The sequence below is a fragment of the Podarcis pityusensis genome (assembly GCF_964106645.2).
Source record: "Podarcis pityusensis genome assembly, chromosome: 8".
NCBI lineage: Eukaryota > Metazoa > Chordata > Lepidosauria > Squamata > Lacertidae > Podarcis > Podarcis pityusensis.
The window spans coordinates 65,712,253-65,736,911 of NC_138033.1; the positions used below are offsets into that span (position 1 = coordinate 65,712,253).

At 46.1% G+C, this 24,659-nt stretch overlaps 1 protein-coding gene across 1 annotated transcript; it reads right to left on the minus strand.

The window, feature by feature from the left end:
• Nucleotides 1–684: 684 nt before the first annotated feature.
• LOC308483278 (trypsin-3-like) lies at nucleotides 685–23,111 on the minus strand (the record flags this gene model as incomplete). Its single annotated transcript, XM_081016968.1, has 6 exons — nucleotides 685–834; nucleotides 2,721–2,987; nucleotides 6,894–7,035; nucleotides 8,606–8,765; nucleotides 17,580–17,690; nucleotides 23,057–23,111. 6 exons carry the CDS (start codon nucleotides 23,109–23,111, stop codon nucleotides 685–687), a joined length of 885 nt encoding a protein of 294 aa, XP_080873094.1.
• Nucleotides 23,112–24,659: the final 1,548 nt, after the last annotated feature.

Below are 24,659 nucleotides of genomic sequence, written 5' to 3' on the forward strand. Positions count from 1 at the left end.
TTAAGAGGGAACAAAGGGGATTTGCCAGGAACAAACCCAATATGGACAAGCCAGACTGGATTGCTTAACTCAAGAAATTCAGACGAATTGACCAACTAGCTTCCTGCAATATACAAGGGAATGTACAGTGGTATCTCAGGTTACATACGCTTCAGGTTACAGACTCCGCTAACCCAGAAATAGTGCTTCAGGTTAAGAACTTTGCTTCAGGATAAGAACAGAAATCGTGCTCCGGCAGCAGGAGGCCCCATTAGCTAAAGTGGTGCTTCAGGTTAAGAACAGTTTCAGGTTAAGACCTCCGGAACGAATTAAGTACTTAACCTGAGGTACCATTGTAGTCTGTTACCAGCTCACTAGTGTGAGTGAGGAAGGATAATATTTAAATCAAGATATCCTCTCCTACTATCTACAACATTCCCACACTCAACTCCTGAGAGGGTCTGTAGAGAAGGAGGTCCTCCTTCAGATATTCAGGACCTAAATTAATGGTGTGTTTCACAACTGAAGTAATGCACACTGGACATTTAAAGGGTTTGTGTGGCAGAGAGAGAAGATGATTAATCCCAGGGTCTGAAGTTACTTAAATATGTAACTCAACAAAACAAGTTATTTGTGTTTTTTCAAGATATATACATATATATTCTACGAATTGGTTATTTGATCATCAGGGACTGAATGGCAGGTTTATTTCTTGAAGATGGTCTTGTAAATCCATTTCTGGAAGTTGGAGACTGCCGTGTAGACACCTGGGTATCTGGGGCTGGCGCAGCTGTGGCCCCAGGAAACGATCCCAAAAACGCGCCCTTCACACACTAAGGGCCCCCCAGAATCGCCCTGGTGGGAGAAAGAAAGGGGGGGTGGAAACACAGTGAAGAGAATTAGCATTAAAGCTTTGTCAAAGCAGCTGCTAATATCCATCGGTTCTTTATATTAAAAAGCAAACTACATTTTTTAAAAGTAATTTCACAAAGCTCTTTTAAAGTCTCGACCCATCCCCACCTGGTCCCTGTTGGAAGCATAACACTCAAAAGGAAGAGTGGCACATTTAGGAGCCAGTTGCTGGAATAGCCAGACAAGTTTCTTGGGAGTGGCTCCTAAGTATGGGCCATTAAGTAACAAAGGAAGTGGCTCTGTGCAGGATTCATACACAAACAGATGGGCCCCCTCTCTCAACTAGCCGTTAGCTGGTCTGGCCTGAGGTGTGCATGAGACAGCTAGAAGCAGGCAGAAAACAGAGAGGCAGAGACATGCTTAGTTTCTGCTTGAACCCAAGGCTGCAGCTCTGGGAGAAGCAAGACCTTATTGGCGTGTTAATGTTGTGAAAGGTAGAAAGGTAAAAGCCAGTGTGGGGTGTGTGTGTGTGTAAAAAAGGTAAACGTAAAGGATCCCTGGATGGTTAAGTCCAGTCAAAGACGACTATGGGGTTGCGGCGCTTATCTCACATTCAGGCCGAGAGAGCCAGCATTTGTCCACAGACAGCTTTCTGAGTCATGTGGCCAGCCTGACTAAACCGCTTCTGGTGCAACCACGTTTACTTTCCTGCTGCAGCAGTACCTAATTATCTACTTGCACTGGCGTGCTTTCGAACTGCTGGGTTGGCAGGAGCTGGGGCAGAGCAACAGGAGCTCACCACGTCGCGGGGATTCAAACCACCAATCTTCTGATTGGCAAGCCCAAGAGGCTCAGTGGTTTAGACCACAGCACCACCCACGTTCTTTACGTTTACCTTTGTGTGTGTACTAGAAGCTAGAAGCAGGCTGCAGGCTGGGCAGTTGAGTGACAAAGGCATGCCTGATTTCTGCTGGAATCAAAGCCTGTGGCTATGGGAAGACCCTCTTGGATTTGGGGTGCTAATGCTGTAAGCTCCTCCATTGTAGGTTTAGGTTGTATATATTTGGGGTGGTGTGCAACAATATGTGTCTAGGTGCATGACTGAGCATGGAAGCGTGCAGTCGTCGCCTCCGAAATTTAATTGCTAGGAAAGAGGGAGGGGGTGAACCCCAAAGAACAGCAACATCATCAGCTCTCTCGAAGAACATTTCAAGAAGGGATCCCCCAACCTGTCAAAGACGAGAACAGCAATTTATGGGCAACCAGGAAAACTGGGACTGGTAAAGCAGGAAGCACTGGATTATCTGCCCTTGGAATTAAGCCCTTCTCAAATAAAGATGAATCACAGCTGAAGGAGAAACGCAGAAGGTGGGCAGCAAGGAAAGGTTTATTTCTGAAAGGCAGAGAGTGGGGGTCATTCTATCAACGCAGCCACCATTCTGGAAGACAACAGGAAAGTACAGTACAGGGTGGGGAGAACCCTCTTTCATATCCAAAAACCCAGGGGTGGCATGGAATCTCCAGCCTATTGGCAGAGAGGGGATGTGGCTAGGGAGAGTCTCAAGGGCCAGATAAAGAGAGCTAGAGGGCCACATTTGGCTCTCAGGCTTGAGAACGTAAGGAGAACCTGCAAGACCAGGCCAATGGACAAGCTAGTCTAGCCTCCTGTTCTCACAGAAGCCACCCCCAGATGCCTGCAGGAAACCCGTAAGCAGGATTCGAACACAAAAGCCCTCTCCCCTCCTGTTGTTTCCAGCAACTGCTATTCAGGAAGTGTTACTGCCTCTGACTGAGACCCCAACCCATCCTCCCTACGCTAAGCTGATCCGTTTTCCAAAGAGGCATTTAGTCTTCTGAACTTCCTCTCCTAAACGGACACCGGCGTTTACCTGACAGGCATCTTTCCCCCCGGTGTTGAACCCGGCGCAGATCATGTTCCTGGTGATGTACCCGGCGTACGAAGAGGAGCTGTTGCACTTCCACGTGGAGATGATGGGGAGGTGGACGCTGCGCAGAGTGTCCGACGTCCTGCCCCCGATGGGAGTGGTGTAACCCCAACCGGAGACTTGGCAGAAACGTCCGTCCCGGACCGTGGCTCCTTGCTGGGGAAGGGGCACGATGGAGACAAAGGGGCTGTAGGCCACCGGCCGGTTCAGCTGTTTCGAGACATCAAGGGATGGGGGTGGGGGCAGGTTACTTATCCCATCAATTCAATCTCACCCAGATGCAGACCCTCCAGTTTGGGCCGGTGGTGCCAATGGTTGGCGTGCTTAGGTGTATGCAAAGAACCCACACCTGAGAAGCAGCTCCATTGAGCTCCTTCATCACTGCAACCATCTCACTCAGTTGCCATTTGTTCAAGCCCGGACACTGGTGCAGCATCAGACAAAGGAGGATTGGCAGGTGCCACTGCCTGCTTGCTCATTGACTTTTTTAATTTTAAATTTTAAATGATATTTATTGAGTTTTATAACATATAAATACAATCTTCGTTTTTTCACATAAACTCAAGCTCATTTGAGCTCATTGACTTCCCCCCTTCCCACCTCATGGTTACTTTATTTATTTGCTATATCATCACATTTCTAATTTCCCCCCTTTCCTATTGTCCTATTTAATTTATCTGTAAAAAGGTAGAATTTTCAACCTTATAAGCCTTTTCAAATCATTCCTGCCAATGCTGTTAACTGTTTACAATTGTCCTTCAAATATTGTATAAATTTCCCCCAATCTTTTTGGAAAGCTTGATCTCGCTGGTTTCGGATTTTAACCGGTCAGCTTCGCCATATTCCATCATCTTCGTCTGCCACTCTTCAATTGTTGGTAACTCCTGTTGTTTCCATTTTGGGGCTATTAAAATTCTTGCTGCAGTGGTTGCACACATAAATAATTTTTGATCTCTTTTAGGAATTTCTTCCCCTATTATACCCAGTAAAAACACTTCTGTTTTTTTAAAAAAGTGTGTGTGTGTGTGTGAGGCATCTGATCAAGATCTGTATTATGAGGCATCTAATCAAGATCTGCATTTTAAAATGAGCTTAAAAAATATATTTGCGAGGCAGAGACCAGCTGAATACTCTGGCAGCTGTTTATCTTCCTTTTCAAGGGCCCCACTGATTTATAGCAGTATTTCAGGGTTGTAAAAGGAAATTACAGGCTGGGAGCAAAAGGTCACACTGACCATACAAATTACAGAATACAATCAAGCTGCAAAAACACAATTAAGAGCTGGTAAATAGTGAAATTTATTGTTTAACAGAAGACTCGAGCCATATTTTCATAAGGTTAAAGGGTAAATTGAAGAAGTTGCTTTTAGAAACAGCAGCTGGCTAGGGAAAAAGGCTTCTCTCCGAAGCTGTTTTGAAGCTTCAGAGAATTTAGAGAACTTAGCTTTCACTAAGTTCCTTTTAATTTGAAAAGGCCTTTCCTTCTAAAAATCTATCTATGTTATGTATGAAATATATTGGCTTAAATGTAATTATGCAAAGGATTTAGAAAGTAAGAAATGTTAGATTCTTATGTTAGATTCTTATTTCATAGATGGTGTGTGAGAAGGTGAACTCAAGATCTCTTTAAGATAAAAAATTAAAAACCATGCACCATCTGCTTTAGCCATCTGGTTTGCAGTGAATAGGGCAACAGGGGCCAAAGGTTATCTGGTAATTAAGGTGCCTGGTCGAGGTAAATGTAAGATATATGGCTACTTGTCTGCCATTTATGGATAGAAGGAAATATAGCTCTTTGTCTCCCATAAAAGGTAATAGGAAATGGGTGTATCTTTTATGATTGGTTCTAGCAAACAACCAATAGGAATTTCAACCAGGCTGATTGGACAGAGGCAGCCAAAGGAGGAGCAAGGGGGCTGGGCTGAGGAAATATAAGTGCTGGCCATCAGGGCTGGAGTAGGCAGAGCTTTGGTATCCATATACCACTGTGTCTCTCATTTATTTGTCTGACAAATAAATTATTATTTTAATTTCTCTATTGCTGCGTTGAATATTTCATTCCAGCTAAGCGTTAACCACAAGCAGGGTGCTACATGTGTATTATTATATATCAAATCTCAGAAGGTTTTCATGTCCACCACATATGGTAAAAATTCCCTTCTTTTTCTTTACATTTCCAACATTCCTTATTTTTCATTTGATACATTTTAGCAAGTTTAGTTGGCGTTAACTACCGCCTATACATCATTTTCATAATATTTTCTTTCAATGCACTGCAGGCTGTAAATTTAACACTTGCTCATTGACTCTTTGCCCAGCACTGATGTGGTGAATTGTTTTTTGAAACAGAAGTTATACTGTTACATACAGCCTGTTACGTCGCGTGTGTCGTTACCAGCAAGCAAGCTGGCGAAAACAATGTGGAGACAGAAGAAGAGGAACAGCTGTGATAACGAGGGTATTATAGATTTAGGAGGGGACCCCCCCAAAAAACCCCATAGAAATGAATAAATGCTAGGATTTTGATTCATTGGCATATTGACGCAGGCCTGGCCAGGACGCCTTCTGGGCTTGACGAGGCATCTGACCGTCGCCTGAGCCTTCTCCAGCTAAGGAATTGCACATCGCCTCTCTAAGTGAGGCCCACCTGGGCTGTGGGTCCTGGCCTTCTTTCCTTCAGAACTAACAGCTGTAACTCCTGGGATCCTGAGGTCAGGGGTGGTACGTCCCATTGTGGCACTTGAGGAAACAGGAAGTGCCGCCCTGCTCTGCCACACCACCACTCGCCACCTCTGTGCCACCTGCCAGTGGCACTGCAGCTGTACCACTGCTTGTGGAGAAGCACCGCTGGCATTGGCAGGCCCAGACAGAGGGGGGCCCATAGGGGCCACTTGGCCCGGGCCTCTGATTCCAAGGGGGCCTCGATCAGCATATTCACAATTGCTGGGGATGCACTGGGGCAAACGCGGAGGCGCAAAGGCGGTGGCAGTGGTGGGCGGATTCCCTGGGGCCATGGCTGGCAGCGCGAGGAAAGCATTTTTAAATGTAAATACTTAAAATAATCCTTTTCCCTATGTATTTTTAAAAAGCACTATTGTATATTTATATTTTCCATTTTGTCTTTATATGCAGATACGGTTCAAGCCTTGAAATAAAATTATTTGTCAGCATAACTTTTGTGAAAATTATTTAGATACTTACTTATTTATAAGACTTCAGTTATCCCCAGGGTAAAAAAACGGGGGGGGGGCACATTATCTACCTGGCCCGGGCCTCTGCCTGGCTCTGCAAGGCCTTGGGCATTGGTGCCGATTCCCTGAAAGAGCTTGCAAGATCTCACCCAAATCTCATGAGATCTTTTGCTCTCCTTGACATTGCTCTCTTTGCAAGACTTTGATGAGATCTCGCAAGACCTTACAGGAAACCAGCACCTATACTAGCACTGTTTCTCTGGCAGAGATGGGGCTGTGGCAGGAGGCATCCATGAGGCAGCTACTTCACACCACTTCCTGGATAGGCGGGCCTTGCCTGAGGTCATTATAGGCATACACACTGGTATCTGTTTACCTGTAAGCACAAACCTTTTTTTAAAAAACAACAAGTTTCTCAGTCTACCAGATTTGCACAAAACAGCAGCCATATGTTGTTTGTGTGTGTGTGTGTTGTTCCAAGCCGGGGAAGCTGAGATACATAGGGATTTGTTTACATGTGCACATGCACCTTTTGTGATCTGCCATGCTTGCACAAGCTAAAACTAAGCGATGCCTCACTCCAAACTAGGTAAGGATTTGGAGCTGTTCACATGAAAGGCTGCCCGTTGTTTCATTTCATCCCTCTTCCCTTCCCAGCTCAACAGCTTGGATTTCCTAAAAAAAAGCTGAACAACTTTGCCTGCCCTTCCCAAAAATCGTGGCTATGCCCATGACTGGTGTCTCTCCGTTATCTTTGTTTTTCAGTCCCCCATATAATTGCAATTTTAAAAAGTCACCATTTTCAAAGATCTGGCCAGCAGGCTGTGGATCCTGGCCCACCTGGGCATGCCGCCCACAACTCCAGCTGAAACTCTCCCTTCCTTTCGATCCTGACCCCATTCTGACACCCAGGAAACTTTGTTACCTTGATAAGCATGATGTCTGCATTTTTGGAAGTGGCGCTGTATTCTGGATGGACCACCATGCGGGCAGGTCGGAAGATCTGCTCCGTGCCCTCAAACGTGGAAAGCGAATATTCCCCGGCTACGATCAGCATCTGGTGGATTCTGAAAGAGGAGCAAGAAAACAGAATGAGGGTGGATTTATCACAAACATGTCAGATTTGGGTTAGGCAGGGGTCTGTTATGCAGGATTGTCAGATCTTGATATGCCTTTGGGCTTACCACATATGGGCAGTGTAGTAACCTCTCCAGAACCATATAAGACAGTAGTTAATTTGTAGGAAGAGCTTTGCTGTAAAACTGGCAACAGGGGGAGAAATCTGGCTAAAAGCTGTCCACTGCCCCTTTTCTCGGGTTTCCTCCTCTATCCACCTGCTCCTTCATGCTCCTTTCCCATTAAATTACTACTCTACAAAAATTTCCTTCAGCCACTGATACAGAAAAAATTGGGGTGGTTGGCTTTTGCTGCCCAACTCCCCAAGGGACTGAGTCCCCTAAGTCCATGATCGGTCAGAGATGAATGGATGGAGGCAGGATGCAATGAAAGCAAGGCAGATCTTTATACTACTACTACTACTACTAATAATAATAATAATAATAATTTATTACTTATACCCTGCCCATCTGGCTGGGCTTTCCCAGTCACTCTGGGCGGCTTCCAACAAAATATTAAAATACAGTAATCCATCAAACATTGAAAGCTTCCCTAAACAGGGCTGCCTTCAGATGTCTTCTAAAAGTCTGGTAGTTGTTGTTCTCTTTGACATCTGGTGGGAGGGCGTTCCACAGGGCAGGTGCCACTACTGAGAAGGCCCTCTGCCGGGTCCCCTGGACCTCAGTGTCTGGGTAGAACAATGGGGGTGGAGACACTCCTTCAGATATACTGGGCCGAGGCAATTTAGGGCTTTAAAGGTCAGCACCAACACTTTGAATTGTGCTCAGAAACATACTGGGAGCCAATGTAGGTCTTTCAAGACCAGTGTTATGTGGTCTCGGCGGCCGCTCCCAGTCACCAGTCTAGCTGCCGCATTCTGGATTAGTTGTAGTTTCCGGGTCACCTTCAAAGGTAGCCCCACAAAGAGCACATTGAAGTAGTCCAAGCGAGAGATAACCAGAGCATGTACCACTCTGGTGAGACAGTCCATGGGCAGGTAGGGTCTCAGCCTGTGTACCAGGTGGAGCTGGGAGACAGCTGCCCTGGACGCAGAATTGACCTGCGCCTCCATGGACAGCTGCAAGTCCAAAATGACTCTCAGGCTGCGCACCTGGCCCTTCAGGGGCACAGTTACCCCATTCAGGACCAGGGAGTCCTCCACACCCGCCCGCCTCCTGTCCCCCCAAAACAGTACTTCTGTCTTGTCAGGATTCAACCTCAGTCTGTTAGCTGTCACCCATCCTCCAACCGCCTCCAGACACTCACACAGGACCTTCACCGCCTTCACTTTATTTTTCTGTTTTCAACAGAGTTCCCTCCCCTCCTAGGAAGGAGGCAAGAGGGACTCAAAACCAAGAAGAAACATCTCTTTCTGCTTTGGATTTTGAACCTTTGATGTGCTTTTGAGTTTGTGCAACGTTTCCAAATCAGTGCTGCCCACCAACCTATTTTGATGCAGGATGCCTGATGGATGGACCTGGAGAGCGTTCAGATGTTCTGCAGTGTGCCTTGGCTCCTTACCCTGTTTTGCAGTGGGCGGCGGTCAGGACCCAGTTCCGACTGATGAGGGCTCCACCACAGAAATGGTAGCCTGTATTCCTCTTCAGAGAGACCAGGTACTTGGAAGAGTGGGGTGAAACTATGTAGCCCCCAATGATGCGTTGGGAGTCGCTCACGCTGTCTGCAGAGTGGAGGGGAAGAACTGTCATACAATTTTCAGACTCTCTGAGGGGGCAAAAATCTATACACGGGACCCAGCTCCAACTGAAGGCTCCTTCAAATGTACTTTTTTAACTGTACATTTATTACAGTTTGTGGACCTTTATGTGTGATCATTTCAACACAGCTTGGGCCTCGCAAAAGCAGATGTAGGGTTGTTGCGCCCAAAGCCAGTCCTACTTAGAGTAGACCAATGCTTTTTTTCTTGGGGGGGGGGTACGCAGGGATACACATACCCCTAAACATTTGTGAATATTTGTGAATATTTGTACTTTTGTCCATTTACTGCATTTATTTTTCCTGATTTGAACTATAAAATGGGGGTTTTCTTGAGTCAAAATGAAAGTACAGCGGTACTTCGGGTTACATACTCTTCAGGTTACATACACTTCAGGTTACAGACTCTGCTAACCAAGAAATAGTACCTCGGGTTAAGAACTTTGCTTCAGGATGAGAACAGAAATCGTGCTCTGGCGGCGCGGCAGCAGCAGCAGGAGGAGGCCCCATTAGCTAAAGTGGCGCTTCAGGTTAAGAACAGTTTCAGGTTAAGAACGGACCTCCGGAACGAATTAAGTACTTAACCTGAGGTACCACTGTACCCCTAAACATTTAATTTTTTTTTTATAGAAAAAAAGCACTGGAATAGACCCGGTGAAAATAATGGACATGACCCACTTAGGCCTGGTGACTTCAGTGGGTTAACTCTGAGTGGGACCCATTCTGCTTCGTTTCCAATTAGCACACACCCAATAACTTCCTGCTCTGATCTTTTTAATACCATAATTGTTCCATTTTAAGCTTTTTCTTTGTCTTGTCCTGTATTTGTTGCACTTTTGCAAGATGACCTCTCCTGACTGGGCAAAAAACTGGGCAAATGTCACTGGTCAGCTAGTGTAAAGCAAAATGATGTGTGGGCAGCGCAGTATAAATCTGCTACTAGTGCATTATTATTTTGTCCGTAACATGTTGCAGAAAACACACAACAGCCACCAGTTTGGAGGGACCCCTAGTCTAACCTAGAAGTTTTTATAAGGGTCAGATAGAACCACATGACCTGCCCTGACCTATCATTGTTGAGACTCCCTAGAGATGTAACTGAAACTGCAACAGATTGCTGCAGCGTGAAGTGCTGCTACTGCTCAGTGTTTCAGCCACTCAGCCAGGCCCTCCCTAGCGTTACTATCCGCCTCGCTCCCTACCCCCATGCTCACTGAGCATGCTTGGTCCTAACTGGGCTGGGGGAGGTGCCCTATCCTTAATTCCTCCCACCTTTACAATCTTTTTTGGACTTCTGTAAACATTGGGATTTCACACTTGTGTATGGTGATACTGTTTTCATCCCATAAGCCAGAGGTTTTCATTTTTGGGGGGTCCACGGCTCCCTTGACCAACTACATTCTTTCTGCGGCACCCTTGTGGGGCCCAGTTATGTCACCCTGTTATGTACTGAGTTGAATAGGATCCAAAATGCAGCAATCTGATTGGTCCTAGAACAATAGGATCCAAAATGCAGCAGTCTGATTGGTCCTAGAACAATGCAGCAGTATGATTGGTCCACAGGAGCCACCCAATCCAGCTCCAGGTGGAAGTGAATCCACAACCTGATTGGCCTACAGGAGAATCCTGCAATTAGCCAATCACGTGGGGCCCATTGTGTAAATAATGTATATAAAGCAGATATTGTGGGGGAACTTCCATTCCTCCTCACCACTATGAGCTGAATAAAGAGCATGAAATCCACTCTCGACTCCGAGTATATTTCACACCCCTTGCCTGCGGAGCTGGCAGCCCCTCACCCCTTTTCGAACACCCTCCCTTGTGGAGTGTTCCCTCAGCCTCCTCTCTTCTCCCCTCTCCTTGGGAGTCCTCTGGGCAGCCGCAGCTGCTGCCCTGGTCTCTGAGCTCCCCGCCCCTGAAGAGAGGTGCCTCTTCACACTGCCCCATAGGATCCTGGGAAGCAACCCCTGGCCAGGCCCAGAGGCAGCATTCACCTGGGGAGCTTGCAGCCAGGGCTCCTGCAACAAACAGCAGCACAAGCCTTTGGGAGGCCGAGATGCGAGAGGGCATCGGAGGAGGGAGGGAAGGAAAGAGGGACAGAGGCCAGTATTGCCCACTCTGACCATCATTCAAGGCACCCCAGGGTGCCACGGCAAATATGGTTTGAAGCTCAACATCAAAAAAACGAAGATCATGGCCACTGGTCCCATCACCTCCTGGCAAATAGAAGGGGAAGAATGGAGGCAGTGAGAGATTTTACTTTCTTGGGCTCTATGATAACTGCAGATGGTGACAGCAGTAACAAAATCAAAAGACGCCTGCTTCTTGGGAGAAAAGCGATGACAAACCCAGACAGCATCTTAAAAACCAGAGACATCACCTTGCCAACAAAGGTCCATATAGTTAAAGCTATGGTTTTCCCAGTAGTGATGTATGGAAGTGAAAGCTGGACCATAAAGAAGGCTGATCGCCGAAGAATTGATGCTTTTGAATTATGGTGCTGGAGGAGACTCTGAGAGTCCCATGGACTGCAAGAAGATCAAACCTATTAATTCTTAAGGAAATCAGCCCTTAGTGCTCACTGGACGGACAGATCCTGAAACTGAGACTCCAATACTTTGGCCACCTCATCAGAAGAGAAGACTCCCTGGAAAAGACCCTGATGTTGGGAAAGATGGAGGGCACAAGGAGAAGGGGATGACAGAGGACGAGATGGCTGGATAGTGTTCTCGAAGCTACCAGCATGGGTTTGACCGAACTGCGGGAGGCAGTGGAAGATAGGCGTGCCTGGCATGCTCTGGTCCATGGGGTCATGAAGAGTCGGACACGACTCAACGACTAAACAACAACAAAGGGTGCCACGGCACACTGGTTGAAGACCACACTTGGAGAATGAGCTCACACTTAGCATATAGGACAGGAAGCTGTTAATAGTTGGCCTTAGAGACGCCTCCTCTGACCATCACTGATCACCACACCAGCCGTTGCCTCATTCATTCGCTCAGTTTTCAGAGAGAATACAGGCAGCATCGCTGGTGAATCCATTTTATTCCAGTGTTTTCTGTGTCGTTCTCCAGTCTTTCCTCAGACTTGATTCGTGATGATTCACTGCACTGCACCCCACCATTAAAATACAATTTCAGCAGCAGACTGTGAATGTGCTGGTGAGGTTTCTCCCTCCTACTGGCCCTTTAATTAGTCATTTCCTGTTCTCGGTATGTGCCTGCTTTAAAAAGAAAAGAAAATACTGAAAGGCTACCAGTTCCCAATCTCTCTTTTCCACGAATGCCTTGCCATTTAAAGATAATGTTCTTTCTTTTAAAAATCAATTGGCTTTCTGCAGGCAATAGAAGATCTGATTGTTCCAGCAAGTTTTTACTGCTGTGAACATTTTATTACTAAACTCTTACTGCCAAGTTTACTGCTGCTTACTTTATGCTCAATTTTATTGGGCTAAAAATTTAAAAGGTTTTATTCTGTTTTCTTCTTTTTTTAAAAAAAAAAATCTTCTGCTATTCTAACTGTTTTGCTCTTCCTACTCTTTTTTAAAAGGGGGGTGGGAACCACTTCCCTAATCTGGTTCTGGAGTCAAATATAACCCCAGTTAAAAAGACAAAACAAACATTTAGATATGCTTGATAACGGTACCAATATATTGGGTAAAAATGAAACTGAATTAAGGATGGCTGTTTTGAAAACTGGAATTCAACCATAACAGTACGTTCTGCATCCTGGAAGGGGAAACTTTGCTAGTTTCCTCTCATTATTCAGAGGGGGAAATGATGAGAATCACTCCGACAGGAGGCAGCGATGGGCACTCAACAGATGGCTTTGAAAGATGGTTTGACAAAGTCATGGAAGAGAAGGCTATCCGTGACTACACTATGCCTCTAGGGTCAGAGGCAGTAATGCCATCGGATACCAGTTGCTGGAAATTCCAGGAAGGGAAAGTACAGCATTCCTCAAATTCTGCTCACACGCTTCCCCCAGGCATCTGGCTGGCCACTGTGAAGTCTAGATGGGCCACTGGCCTGAACCAGCATGCCCTTCTTGAGTTCAGAGGAAACCTCCCTCACATGGAATTTACTTCTGCTTAGACAACACTCAGGGACACGGGTGGCACTGTGGGTTAAACCACAGAGCCTAGGACTTGCTGATCAGAAGGTCGGCGGTTCGAATCCCCGTGATAGGGTGAGCTCCCGTTGCTCGGTCCCTGCTCCTGCCAACCTAGCAGTTCGAAAGCCCCTCAAAGTGCAAGTAGATAAATAGGTACTGCTCCAGCAGGAACGTAAACGGCATGTCCGTGTGCTGCTCTGGTTCACCAGAAGCAGCTTTGTCATGCTGGCCACATGATCCGGAAACTGTATGCTGGCTCCCTCGGCCAATAAAGCGAGATGAGCGCCGCAACCCCAGAGTCGGTCATGACTGGACCTAATGGTCAGGGGTCCCTTTACCTTTACCTAGACAACACTCAGAATCTTGACTGTTATGTACTAAGCTTGGATCCTAGAACAATAGGCAAGTAGGATCCTAGAATGCAACAAGTGATTGGCTTGCAGGAAAAGAGCAATCAGGCTCCAGGAGGGAAGCAGAATCAGCCAGTCAGATGGGACTCATTGTGTAAATAATGTATATAAAAGCCTGAGGTTTGGGGGGCAATTCAATCACTGTTTTACAAGCTGCAATAAAGAGCATGAAATCACTGCAGGACTCCGAGTATATTTCATTGACCAAAGAGATAGACGTTACCAGATAAAGTAAAACGATCTCAAAGGTCATGTGCAGGGGTCAGCAAACTTTTTCAGCAGGGGGCCAGTCCACTGTCCCTCAGACTTGGTGGTGGGCCGGACTATATTTTGGAAAAAATATATGAATGAATTCCTATGCCCCACAAATAAACCAGAGATGCATCTTAAATAAAAACACACATTCCACTCATGTAAAAACATCAGGCAGGACCCACAAATAACCCAGAGATGCATTTTAAATAAAAGGACACATTCTACTCATGTAAAAACACGCTGATTCCCAGACTGTCCGCAGGTCGGATTTAGAAGGCAAGTGGGCCGGATCCAGCCCCTGGGCCTTGGTTTGCCTACCCATGGTCACGTGGAACCACAGTTTTAATTTTCCTTCCTGCTGATTGCGAAAAGGCAACACCTGAGCAGCGCAGTCCTCCTGTGGAGGCAACCAGCGACAGCTCTTTTAAATGCACATTTAAGAGTTGCCTTTTTGAAATATGAGTGTTTTCAAAAGAAAAACCACTGGAAATTGGAAGAGGAGACTTGTGAGGAAGCAAGAACATCCAAATTTATGTTCTCTGGAGTGGAGATAATTGCTCTGTTATGCAGTGTCACTTTAGTTGGGGGGGGGTTAAAGTGGTTAAAAAAAAAATAACAGGTAATGTGACTTCTTAATCTGCATGTTCTTACACATGCTTAGAATCACAGAACTGTAGAGTTGGAAGGGACCCTAAGGATCATGTAGTCCAGCCCCCTGCAATGCAGGAATCTCAACTAGATCACACATGACAGATGGCCATCTAACCTCTGCTTAAAAGCCTCCAAGGAAGCAGATTCCACAACCTCCCAAGGAAGACCGTTCCACTGTCGAACAGCTCTTACTGTCAGAAAGTTCTTCTTGATGTTTCGCCGGGATCTCCTTTCTTGTAACTTGAATCCATTGATTTTGATCCTACCCTCCAGAGCAGGAGAAAACAAGCTTGCTCCATCTTCCATGTGGCAGCCCTTTAGATATTTGAAGACGGCTATTGTGGCACTGTGGGTTAAACCACAGAGCCTAGGACTTGCCGATCAGAAGATTGGCAGTTCGAATCCCCGTGATGGGGTGAGCTCCCATTGCTTGGTCCCGGAAGCTGTACGCCAGCTCCCTCGGCCAATAAAGTGAGATGAGCATCGCAACCCCAGAGTTGGTCACGACTGGACCTAATGGTCAGGGGTCCTTTACCTTTATTATATCTCCTCCCAGTCTCCTCTTTTCCAGGCAAAACACCCCCCAACTCCCTCAAACATTCCTCATCAGGCTCGGTTTCCAGATCCCTCGATCATCTTGGTTGCCCTCCTCTGTACATGTTCCAGCTTGTCAATATCCTCCTTAAACTGTGGTGCCCAGAAGTGGACACAGTACTCCAGGTGTGGTCTGACCAAGGCAGAATAGAACAGGGCTCTGACTTCCCTTGACCTGGACACTAGACCTCTGTGGATACAGCCTAGAATTGCATTAGCTTTTTTCTTTTCTTTTGCTGGCGGTGAATCCCATTGAACTCAGTGGGGCTTTGTTCAGGGAAAGCATGCTCACCATTGCAGTGCCTATAAATGAAGTTGATTTGCCAGAGGTTATTTGTTTAATTTACACAAGCTGCAAAATCCCAATTTCCTTGGCAGAGAATCTGCATCGCCTTGGTTTGAAATGCCCTACAGCTCTGCAGCACAGCAGATGCTTTGCTTGCAAAAAGTCTCCTTCATCCTTTTTAAAAAAATATATTATTTAAAGGATCGGCTAGCTAGCAGGTTGATTGACAGCCCCTCCGCTTGGTTCCTCAAAGGCCTGCTGCCAGTCAGAGCAGGCCGTACTTAGGTTACATGGTGTCTACATTGGTGTATACATTGAGAGCTGCTGCCCATTGGGACTGGTAGGGTTGTTGCAGGAATTTATGTATAGGTTGGGGGGGGGGTTGCCCCTCCAGCAGATATCATGCACATGCAGCCCACTACCAAAACCAGCACAAACGCTTTTGTGACTTTTCCCCACAAAACACTTCATCACAGTTTCTTCCTGTCTATTCAAAGGGCCTTTGCTGCACAATACCAAATTTAACAATTCACTCATAAATGTATCTATGCACTGGTTCACTGGGGAAACTTCAGAAATTCATATAGACATGTGAGCTCAGCTACTCAGCAGCCCCTCTGTCTGAGTGAAAATCCCTGGCATCCTGATACCTGAGTGCCAGACAGGTAGCCATTCCAGAAATAACAAACCCAGATGAAGACAAAAGGTTGTGATTAACTTGGCTGGGAAACAGGGAAATGTAAATATATTTTTTGTTACACTTGATGGGTGTTTGGTGGACGGCAAGGGGAACCATGGGGCAGGGTCCAGGATGCTCAGATTACTGCCACCAGACCTCCCCTTTCATGATGTATGAGTGATGTAGTTTGGGGGAGTGTAACATGGGGATTAGCAGTTAATAAAAGTTTGGGGGCTCTTTTGTTCGGGGCTTCCATCTTGTTCCACCTTGTGGCAGGTGGGAGTCCTGTCGCGACAGTCTTCCATAAAGACCAAGCCTACTGGCTGCTGTTTTGCTCTGATATTCCTGGCTGGTGTCCTTGCTTTTTGTCCAAGGGAGCCCTCAGATTTCTCCGTTAACAGGGTGAAAGACAGGGAAGCCAAACAGTAGGTGGAATCAGAGCCAATGACAGGTGGAGGCACGTCAGTATATTTTTGTCTGCATCCTTCTCCTCCCTGAAGAGTTTTACATTAAAACTAAGGAGGAGGAAGCTGGAAGCCAGGGACACCCCCCTGGGCAAGGGCAGGGTGGGGTGGCTGAGAGCAGTTGGTGAGGCAGTGCCACATCTGCCCTAATAGACAAACCTCTACTGGGTGTAAGGCCAAATCAATAGAACCCAGAGCCTAGCTACTAGCTTGAGCTGATGGCCAACCCTCCTCCTCCTCCTCCTTCTGCAACTGGTGGTTGCATCCAATCTCACTTGCTTTAAGACATTAGCAGTAGAGAGTTGAGTTCTCTCTGCCCTCCGCTCCCTTCTCTGGCAAGAAACGTCAGAGCGGAGGTGGATATCCCTCTAAGGACAGCCTCCGATGGATCCGCTACTCAGCTATCCTCTTTCCCCCGACAATAGCGGAAACGAAGGCCATATATTATTCATGTAGGTTTTCTCGAAGGGGAAGTCGAGGAACGAGCAGCAGAAGCCCTGATTGTTTTTCATGGGGTTTCTTAATTATTTGCATCCTGAGGAAAGGGACAGCAAGCCATAGAACAGCAGTGGGAGACTGTTTTTTGTTTTTTTTTAAATATTTTATTAAGGATTTTCTTGTTTTACAGAAGTAAGTGTAATGCCTCGTTTTTGTTTTTTTCCATGTAACATTTTTACAAATCCGTTTCATTTGTTGAGGCATTAGGGGGAGAAGAAAAAAGGAAAAAAAGGGGGGGTGGAGAGAGGGAAGATGGATGGGAGTGGGGTTGGGTGGCGAGAGCCGCATTCCCTTCAGGGCAGCTTTCCAGGGGCCACATGCCAGGAGCGGATGGGGCCAGAGGCAAAAGCGAGCAGAGCAATGAATGTGCATTTTCTCTTTGTGCACTAAGCTAGTTTCATCACACACCCCTATGCTGTGGGAATTTACAGTCAAATCCAACAATGCATGTTTCCTAAATAAGGATATGAAGGGGTTAAGACTCACAGAGCTCCTGATTACTAGAGAAGGCACTGTGTGATGTCACTTCCCTTGAGTTCTCTGATGGGGGGAAAGTCAAAAGCATCTACCGTAATCTTATCTACTTCTCCCTGCCATAGAACTCATTCTCTCTTTTCCACTATGCCTCCAAGGCAGATAGATATCTGTCTGGTCTCCGCTTCAGCAGAGACTCCATTTTTTAACTCAACTATGTATTTTGTAATCTAGAAGTAGAGTTTGCCGGCCTTCCTTTCATTACTTTTAATGCTGGAATTGAGGGCAAGACTTTTATGTGAGTAAAACACTATTTTTATGCAAAAGCCATATGATGCTGGTACTCCCATACCTGGCCACACCTGTACATTCTCATCACTGCCAAAGGAGCCTCCGGTTGCCTCATCACTCCTGGAGACATGCTCAGGGTCACCAGCTTTTGAACTGATCTGTGGAGCCGTCCCTGGAACAAGAGTGCGATGTGCAGTTGTTACTGGCCCCCTGAATTGCCATCTCGATTTCTTACAGATTATCAATGGGTGGGGAAGGAGTGGTTTTGCATAAAATTTGCAGATACTCATTTTTAGGTGGATATATCCAGGTTTAGAAAGAATGGCTATAATTTAAAAAGAAGCACAAGGTGTTGCAGTGCTCTCATCGTATTGGGGGTGTCCAGGTGACCTGTGTGTCAGCTAGAGATTAGGGGAAGAAATCTAATGCACTTCTCATTTAAAGCTGAATCCATCAAATTCACACTTTCCAAAATAATATGAGAACCAAAACACAGTCATCCGTCGAAGGTTGAACATAACTGATTTTATTTTTTTTGCAATGCAAGTTCTCCAGTCAAATAATGTTTAGCAAAATGTACATGTTTTACAACAACAACAAAAATACCGGTGTGCATAAAAATAAATATATTAGTGAAAGCAATGTACAAAAAATGCATTTGGTCATGAGAAATTGCTTGCAAAAATGTGTACACAGGTCAAAACTGCATACAAAATTGTGCTGCTTAGGAGAAATTTACACTAGAAAGCTGAAGAATTTTCACGAGGAGTGTGTGTGTGTGTGTGTGTGTGTGTGTGTAACTGAATTTAAGATGGAAAAATCTGAGGGTCCGAGAGGACCAAAATGGACTGATTCTTTCCTCCTTATTCCCACAGCAGCCAGCTGCACTGATTGGCTGCATGCTTTCCTCCAGGATTTAGGGAAACAATGTGCAGCTTAACAAACTGTAGCTTCCAGAATTCTTTGGGGGAGGCTATGACTGTTTAAACTAAGTCATAAACCAATATGTAAATTGAAACACAGCTATCCTTTGAAAGCTTTACGTCTCTGAATTTTGCAATGCAGTTCTCCAACAATATAACGCCTACCAAAAAATTGTATATTACAAGAAACTTGCACTAAAAGGCTGATAAATTCTTACTAGGTCTTTTTTTTCTTTTTAAGGCTGATGTAGAAATGTGGATAAGCTGAACTAAGGATGGAAAAATGTGAAACTAGAAATGAAAAGATAGGTCCATCCTTGCCGATAAATATGTCCGGCTGGAATGTTTGCAAGTTGGCGAAACAATTAAATGTCACCTGGGTTTGGCAAATCCCCCATATTGAGGAGACCATTCCAGCACCAGCACCCCTGGTTCCAAAGCAGATTGCGTGCAGCGCACACTAAGCAAGCAACAATCCCGTCTGTGGCAAGTTACTCACCAATCAATGGGAAGAGGAAAAGCAGGAGTTTCATCCTTTGCACTAGCTGCCTGTTCCCACTAAACCGTCCGCTGAAAGGGAGCTGCCCGCAGGACAGGCACTCAGTGAATCACCTCTTCCTCTCGTGCCTGGGCATCCCGGTTCTTCTTTCAGTTGCCATGACAACCCCCATCCCCATGAGAACAGTGGGTCATTCACCTAAGAGGTCCTTCAGGGACGCCTGCACCTGGTTGACTTCCCTTCACCTTACGTTCTTCTCAGCTTCCTCTCCCAGCCCCTTCGCGTTGGGATGAGGTGAAGGGCACCCAGATACTGCCTTTTGCCAGCTTGGACAGTGTTCCTCTTTCTTGGCCAGCTCCCCAGGCCAGCGGCACGAGAGACTCTTCCTAAAAGGAGCTTCCATCTCTCACCGCCTGGCACGAGGCGTTGCGGATCCTGCCAGGAGAGATCGCTGACAGCGCAGAAGGAAGAGGATCCAGCTTCTCGGTGCAGATGCTCTGTGGAAATCCTTGGGGAAACAATGAACCTTGACCCCGCTTGAGGGGCAGAGCGTCTGTGCCTTGCACACAAGCGGAACCAAGCTCAGCATCTCTGATGAAAAGATATCAGGTGGCGTTCTCTTCCTGGTGTTTAATCCTGGATTAGATGGACCGTTGCTTTTGCTCCTTATAAAAGCAGTGCCATGTGCATTGATGAGCCTGTAGTTCAGGGGCAACACACACCATGGTGAACACCAACTTGGATGGCTTTAAAAGAGGATTAGGCAAATCCATGGAGGACAAGTCTGCTGCTAGACACAACGGCTATGTTTTGTCTTCGCTGTTGGGTGCAGTATGGCTCTCAAGGCCACTTGCTGGAATATGCAGGTGGCCAGCTGTCCTGAGGTCTTGCTTGTGTGTTTCACACTGACACCTGGCTTTCCACTGAGAGAACAGGATCTGGAATAGATGGGCCTTTGGCCTGGTCCAGCAGCTTCTCCTTATGTCCTTAACATGCAGGAGGTCCCAGGTTCAGTCCCTGGCATCTCCAGTTAGAAGCATGAGGTATCAGGTGATGGGAAGGAGTCGTTGCCCAAGAAGATCCTGGGGAGATGCTATCCATCACAGTAGACCACGATATATAATGAGTTGAAAAAATGTTTAAAATAACCTTTTCTATATAAAAGTCTTCTTTTAGGAATTCTAGGTGCCAAAATCCCAAGGACATTATAGTTCATGCGTACAGTTTATAATAATTTGAGTTATTATAAGTTACCATGCATCTGCAGGTCATCGTTTCAATAATTAATTTGAAGTTTATGAAGCATTTCTGTATCCTTCTGCTGTGCTGAAGAAGAATTCCACAAAACAGTATACAGTGGTACCTCGGGTTACATACACTTCAGGTTACATACACTTCAGGTTACAGATTCCGCTAACCCAGAAATAGTGCTTCAGGTTAAGAACTTTGCTTCAGGGTGAGAAAAGAAATCGTGCTCCAGCGGCGCAGCAGCAGCAGCAGGCCCCATTAGCTAAAGTGGTGCTTCAGGTTAAAAACAGTTTCAGGTTAAGAACGGACCTCCGGAACGAATTAAGTACCGTACTTAACCCGAGGTACCACTGTATCCGGTATATCCGGAATCACTGTTCACTACGTCTGTTTGCACATTTTGTGACTTTCAGAGATTTACAAGATTTCTGTTTATTTGGTTTTGCAGAGAGTGCATATTTCATGTGTTTCATACTGGTCAATGTTCTGTATAAATTATATAAAGAGTTTATATTCATATCGCATTATTGGACTTGGTCATCGTGTTGCCTTTGGATATTACTGAAATCCCAAGGGAGCAGAAAAGACTATTTATGTATGTGACCACGGCTGTGTGGATGTTATTGGCCCAGAGATGGAAAGAAGATAAAGTCCCTACCAGAGAAGAAGTGGCAGATCAAGTTGATGGATTATGCCGAAATATCTAAAATGACTAGAAGAATCAGAAATCAGGAAGACCAAAATTTTAATAAGGAATGGGAAAACTTTATAATGAATCTTAAAATTATAAACAGTTGTAACTGCAAAATTGTAAACAGTTAAAATTATTAGTAGGATTGGAATAACACTTGTAGTTTAATGGTGAGTTTTGGACACAATGGAGATGTAAAAGATCTGGATTATTATAAAAGATGCAGGAGGAAATGACTAACAATAGGACCCACAAAGGGGAGGAAGGAAGTCCAGGAGATTCTCTGGAATCATGTTTCTATGTTGTAGGCTGGATATGTGATTGTAAAAAAATTAATCTGAGAAACCAAATAAATAAATTTAAACAATAGATCATGCCAGACACTAGAAGAAACAAAATATCTGGCCTGGTCTGAGGCAGCTTCCAATGTTTAAATCACCATGTTATGGTGCCTTCGTCCACGAAAGTGGTTTCCCCCTTCCACCGACTCCCCTCCCCCCCATTACTCCTTCCCAAGCTCATCCAGAATCCAGGTACCCTTGAGGGTTTTTCCTGCCATCTGCAAACGTCTTGGTGCCCCCTCATTGCTCCATGAAGTCTGACCTTTGTCACCCTTGAAAAGGAAGGACCAGAAGTTGGAAAAGTGAAACCACCACGACCTCTTCCTGTTGCTGATGTTGTTGTTAGATTTCTTACCCACACTTCACCATGAACCCCTGGGGCATGCTACCACAATATAAAAATAAAGTATTCAGACAAGTTCAAACTAACTGCAATTAAGGAATAGGGTAAGTCCTAGGAAGCAGGTCAAGGCGTAAAAAGGTGCTCTGTGGGGAGGGAAATCAATAGCTCCTACAAAGAATGTCCTCTCCTAGGCAACCTGCCAGAGAATTTTTTTTTGGGGGGTGGAACTACCAAGAGGGCCCCTCTGCCAATCTTAGCACTCAAGAGGGTCTGTAGGGAGGGAGGCAATCTTTCACCTTGAATTGGGCCCGGAAATGAACTGGCAGCCAATGCTTTTAGAACAGGGGTTACAGTGGTACCTCAGGTTACATACGCTTCAGGTTACAGACGCTTCAGGTTATAGACTCCACTAACCCAGAAATAGTGCTTCAGGTTAAGAACTTTGCTTCAGGATGAGAACAGAAATCGTGCTCCGGCGGTGCGGCGGCAGCAGGAGGCCCCATTAGCTAAAGTGGTGCTTCAGGTTAAGAACAGTTTCAGGTTAAGAACGGACTTCCGGAGCGAATTAAGTACTTAACCCGAGGTACCACTGTATTTGAGTTGTACATGGAACCCGAGTCAGTAACCTGGCTGCTGCCTCTTGAACCAGCTGAAGTTTTCAAGTCATCTTCCAGGGCAGTCCCACGCAGAGAGTGTTGCAATAATCCTATCTGGAAGTTACCAGAGCATGGAGTGCAACTTACGTGGCAAGAATCACAATCTGGAAGCAAAGCGGACTTGGCACCCTCGGAAAGGATTTGTTTGGAATTTCCCTTACTGCAACACAGCCATTAAACACTCAGAAGCCCCGACATCTCTCTACAAGTCCCTCTGAGCTGCGGATGTTTCCAGTTTCCATTTAATTTAGGAAGACGCTCTTTATGGTCCTAAGTAAAATATTGGTTCTTGGTTGCTCGATCAATAAATCCTCTCCGCGGATAAGCAAACCGAGGCAAAAGCTAACAGGGAAGCACCCGGTTCTTCATATTCTGCTTGTTTCAGCTCAGTGGAGGAGAAAAAGAGAGGGGGAGAAACAGAGATCACACAACTGGGCAGCCCTTGCTTATTTGGTGTGTTGATTGGCTGTAAGAAAGATGGGGTCTTTTGGCAACTCCACCTCTTTTTGGGAAGAGGACCCTGAAGATGTGGAGACAGATCTGGGAGGCTGAGATAGCCGGCGGGCTAGGAATTTATATGACCGTGAGGATGCCTGAAATTATAATATCAGGTACAGAGGTGGGAACCTCGAGTGTGTGCGTCTATAATACCCTCCAGGGCTCATTATCTCTGCCCGCAGAGGCTTTCCCCTCTCACCAGCCCTCCTTGGGTTAGACACTCCTTGAACAGTGCAAAGGGGGCTGTCTAGAGCTGGGGATCTGCTTTGCTTTGACTGGGAGAGCTGGGTTTCTTGACAGCTCCAAAATTCGTCGCTTGGGAGGGGACCGCTCAGCCACCTGGGCACACCTGCAGCATCTCGCCTTTCCCATTCTGCGTCAGCTCCTCTGCCATGCCCAGACTGCCACCCGTACACAGGGAGCATCCCGTATCACCGCCACAAGAAGATGCTGCTTGCTGAGTGGTGCTGTGGCAGGGGGCCAACCTGGCTGGGTAATGAAGGCAGCTTTTGTTCTTGGCCTCCAAGGCCAAAGGAAGCAGCACTTAATCCACCACGAGGCCTCGGAGAGGCCAAAGCCAACACGGTTCTGTTTTGCCCTCTGTGTACGGAAATTTAAAAAAAAAAGGTCTTATATAATAAATGTTCATAAATGTACCAAGCAAACACGTACATAACTATATAAACCACATGTCTGAAGCAGCACAGGAAAACAGCCCTGAAACCATTTTGACTCCCAAACTGGCCAAATGTTTTCTCTGCAAGGAGGGAGGGGGTGGGGGAGCCTCCCCATTGTCTTTTTGTTCACAAATCCTGTCTTAAGGGTATGTCTGTGTATGAATAGGGTGAGCCTGTGACCTGGCTCAGAAACTATTTGTCATTACAAAAGACTGGCCAGGCTCCCCAGGGTATCCAATCAAGTGACCATTAACAGGTCTGCCAGACAGGAGATAAACAATGCACTCAGATTTCTGTTGTAGACCGCCCTTTCTGTGATGTAGGTATGATGTATCTGTGGGGTGGTCTTGAGCTACTCCCCCTTTCTGTGATGTATGTAAGATGTATCTGCGGGGTGGTTTTGGACTCCAGGGCAGGCAATTTAAAAGGTCTATATAAGGGCGGGCACACCTTTGTTCTGGGTCCTCCTCCTTTCCTGCGTGTGAGGGGAGCACCCTGTTGCAACAGTTCAATAAGGATCAGGCTTACGAGCTGCTTTGCTTCTCAATATTCTCTGGTTGGCCTCTTATTTTCTCCGACCGATGGAGAACCTACAAAGGACTCTATATGGGCTCTTGTGTCCCCCAGAAGGGAATAAGGGCAGATTTCCATTTATTACAGTACAAACCGCTCCTAGGACAGGCAGCAGGGCAGTGAGGTAATTTTAAACTCTGGGCTTAATGGTCTTAAAGGTAAGGGGAGGCGAGGGCAGACATGTCTCCTGCTGTATGGGCTGTCCTCTATTTGGAAGTGTTTGAAAGGCTGCCAGAAGACAGTCTATTTCAGGTCTACCTGGCCTTTACAATTCTCACCCAGACAACACCCCTTAACCAGGCACTCCCTCTTTCCCTGGTCATGCCTCTCCCTGGCCTTGTTTCACAACTTCCTTGAGTGTTTTCGCCCAGCTGCGATGTGTCCTTGAACTCTTGATTCTTGGAGGTTTCTAGCAGAGGTTGGGTGGCCATCTGCCAGGGATCCTTCGGTTGAGATTCCTGCAGGGAGGTTGACTGGAGAGACTGTTGGGGTCTCTCCAACTTTACAATTCTATGGATTATTTTTATTTATTTTTAAACGAATCATAGCATTTTTTAGAGGATCATCTAGTCCAACCCCCTGCAATGCAGGAATATGCAGCTGTCTAGGATTGCTATATGTCCGGATTTCCCCAGACATTTTCTGGGACTCCAATGACGGAATTAGTGTCCAGGCGAGATCTTGGAAAATTG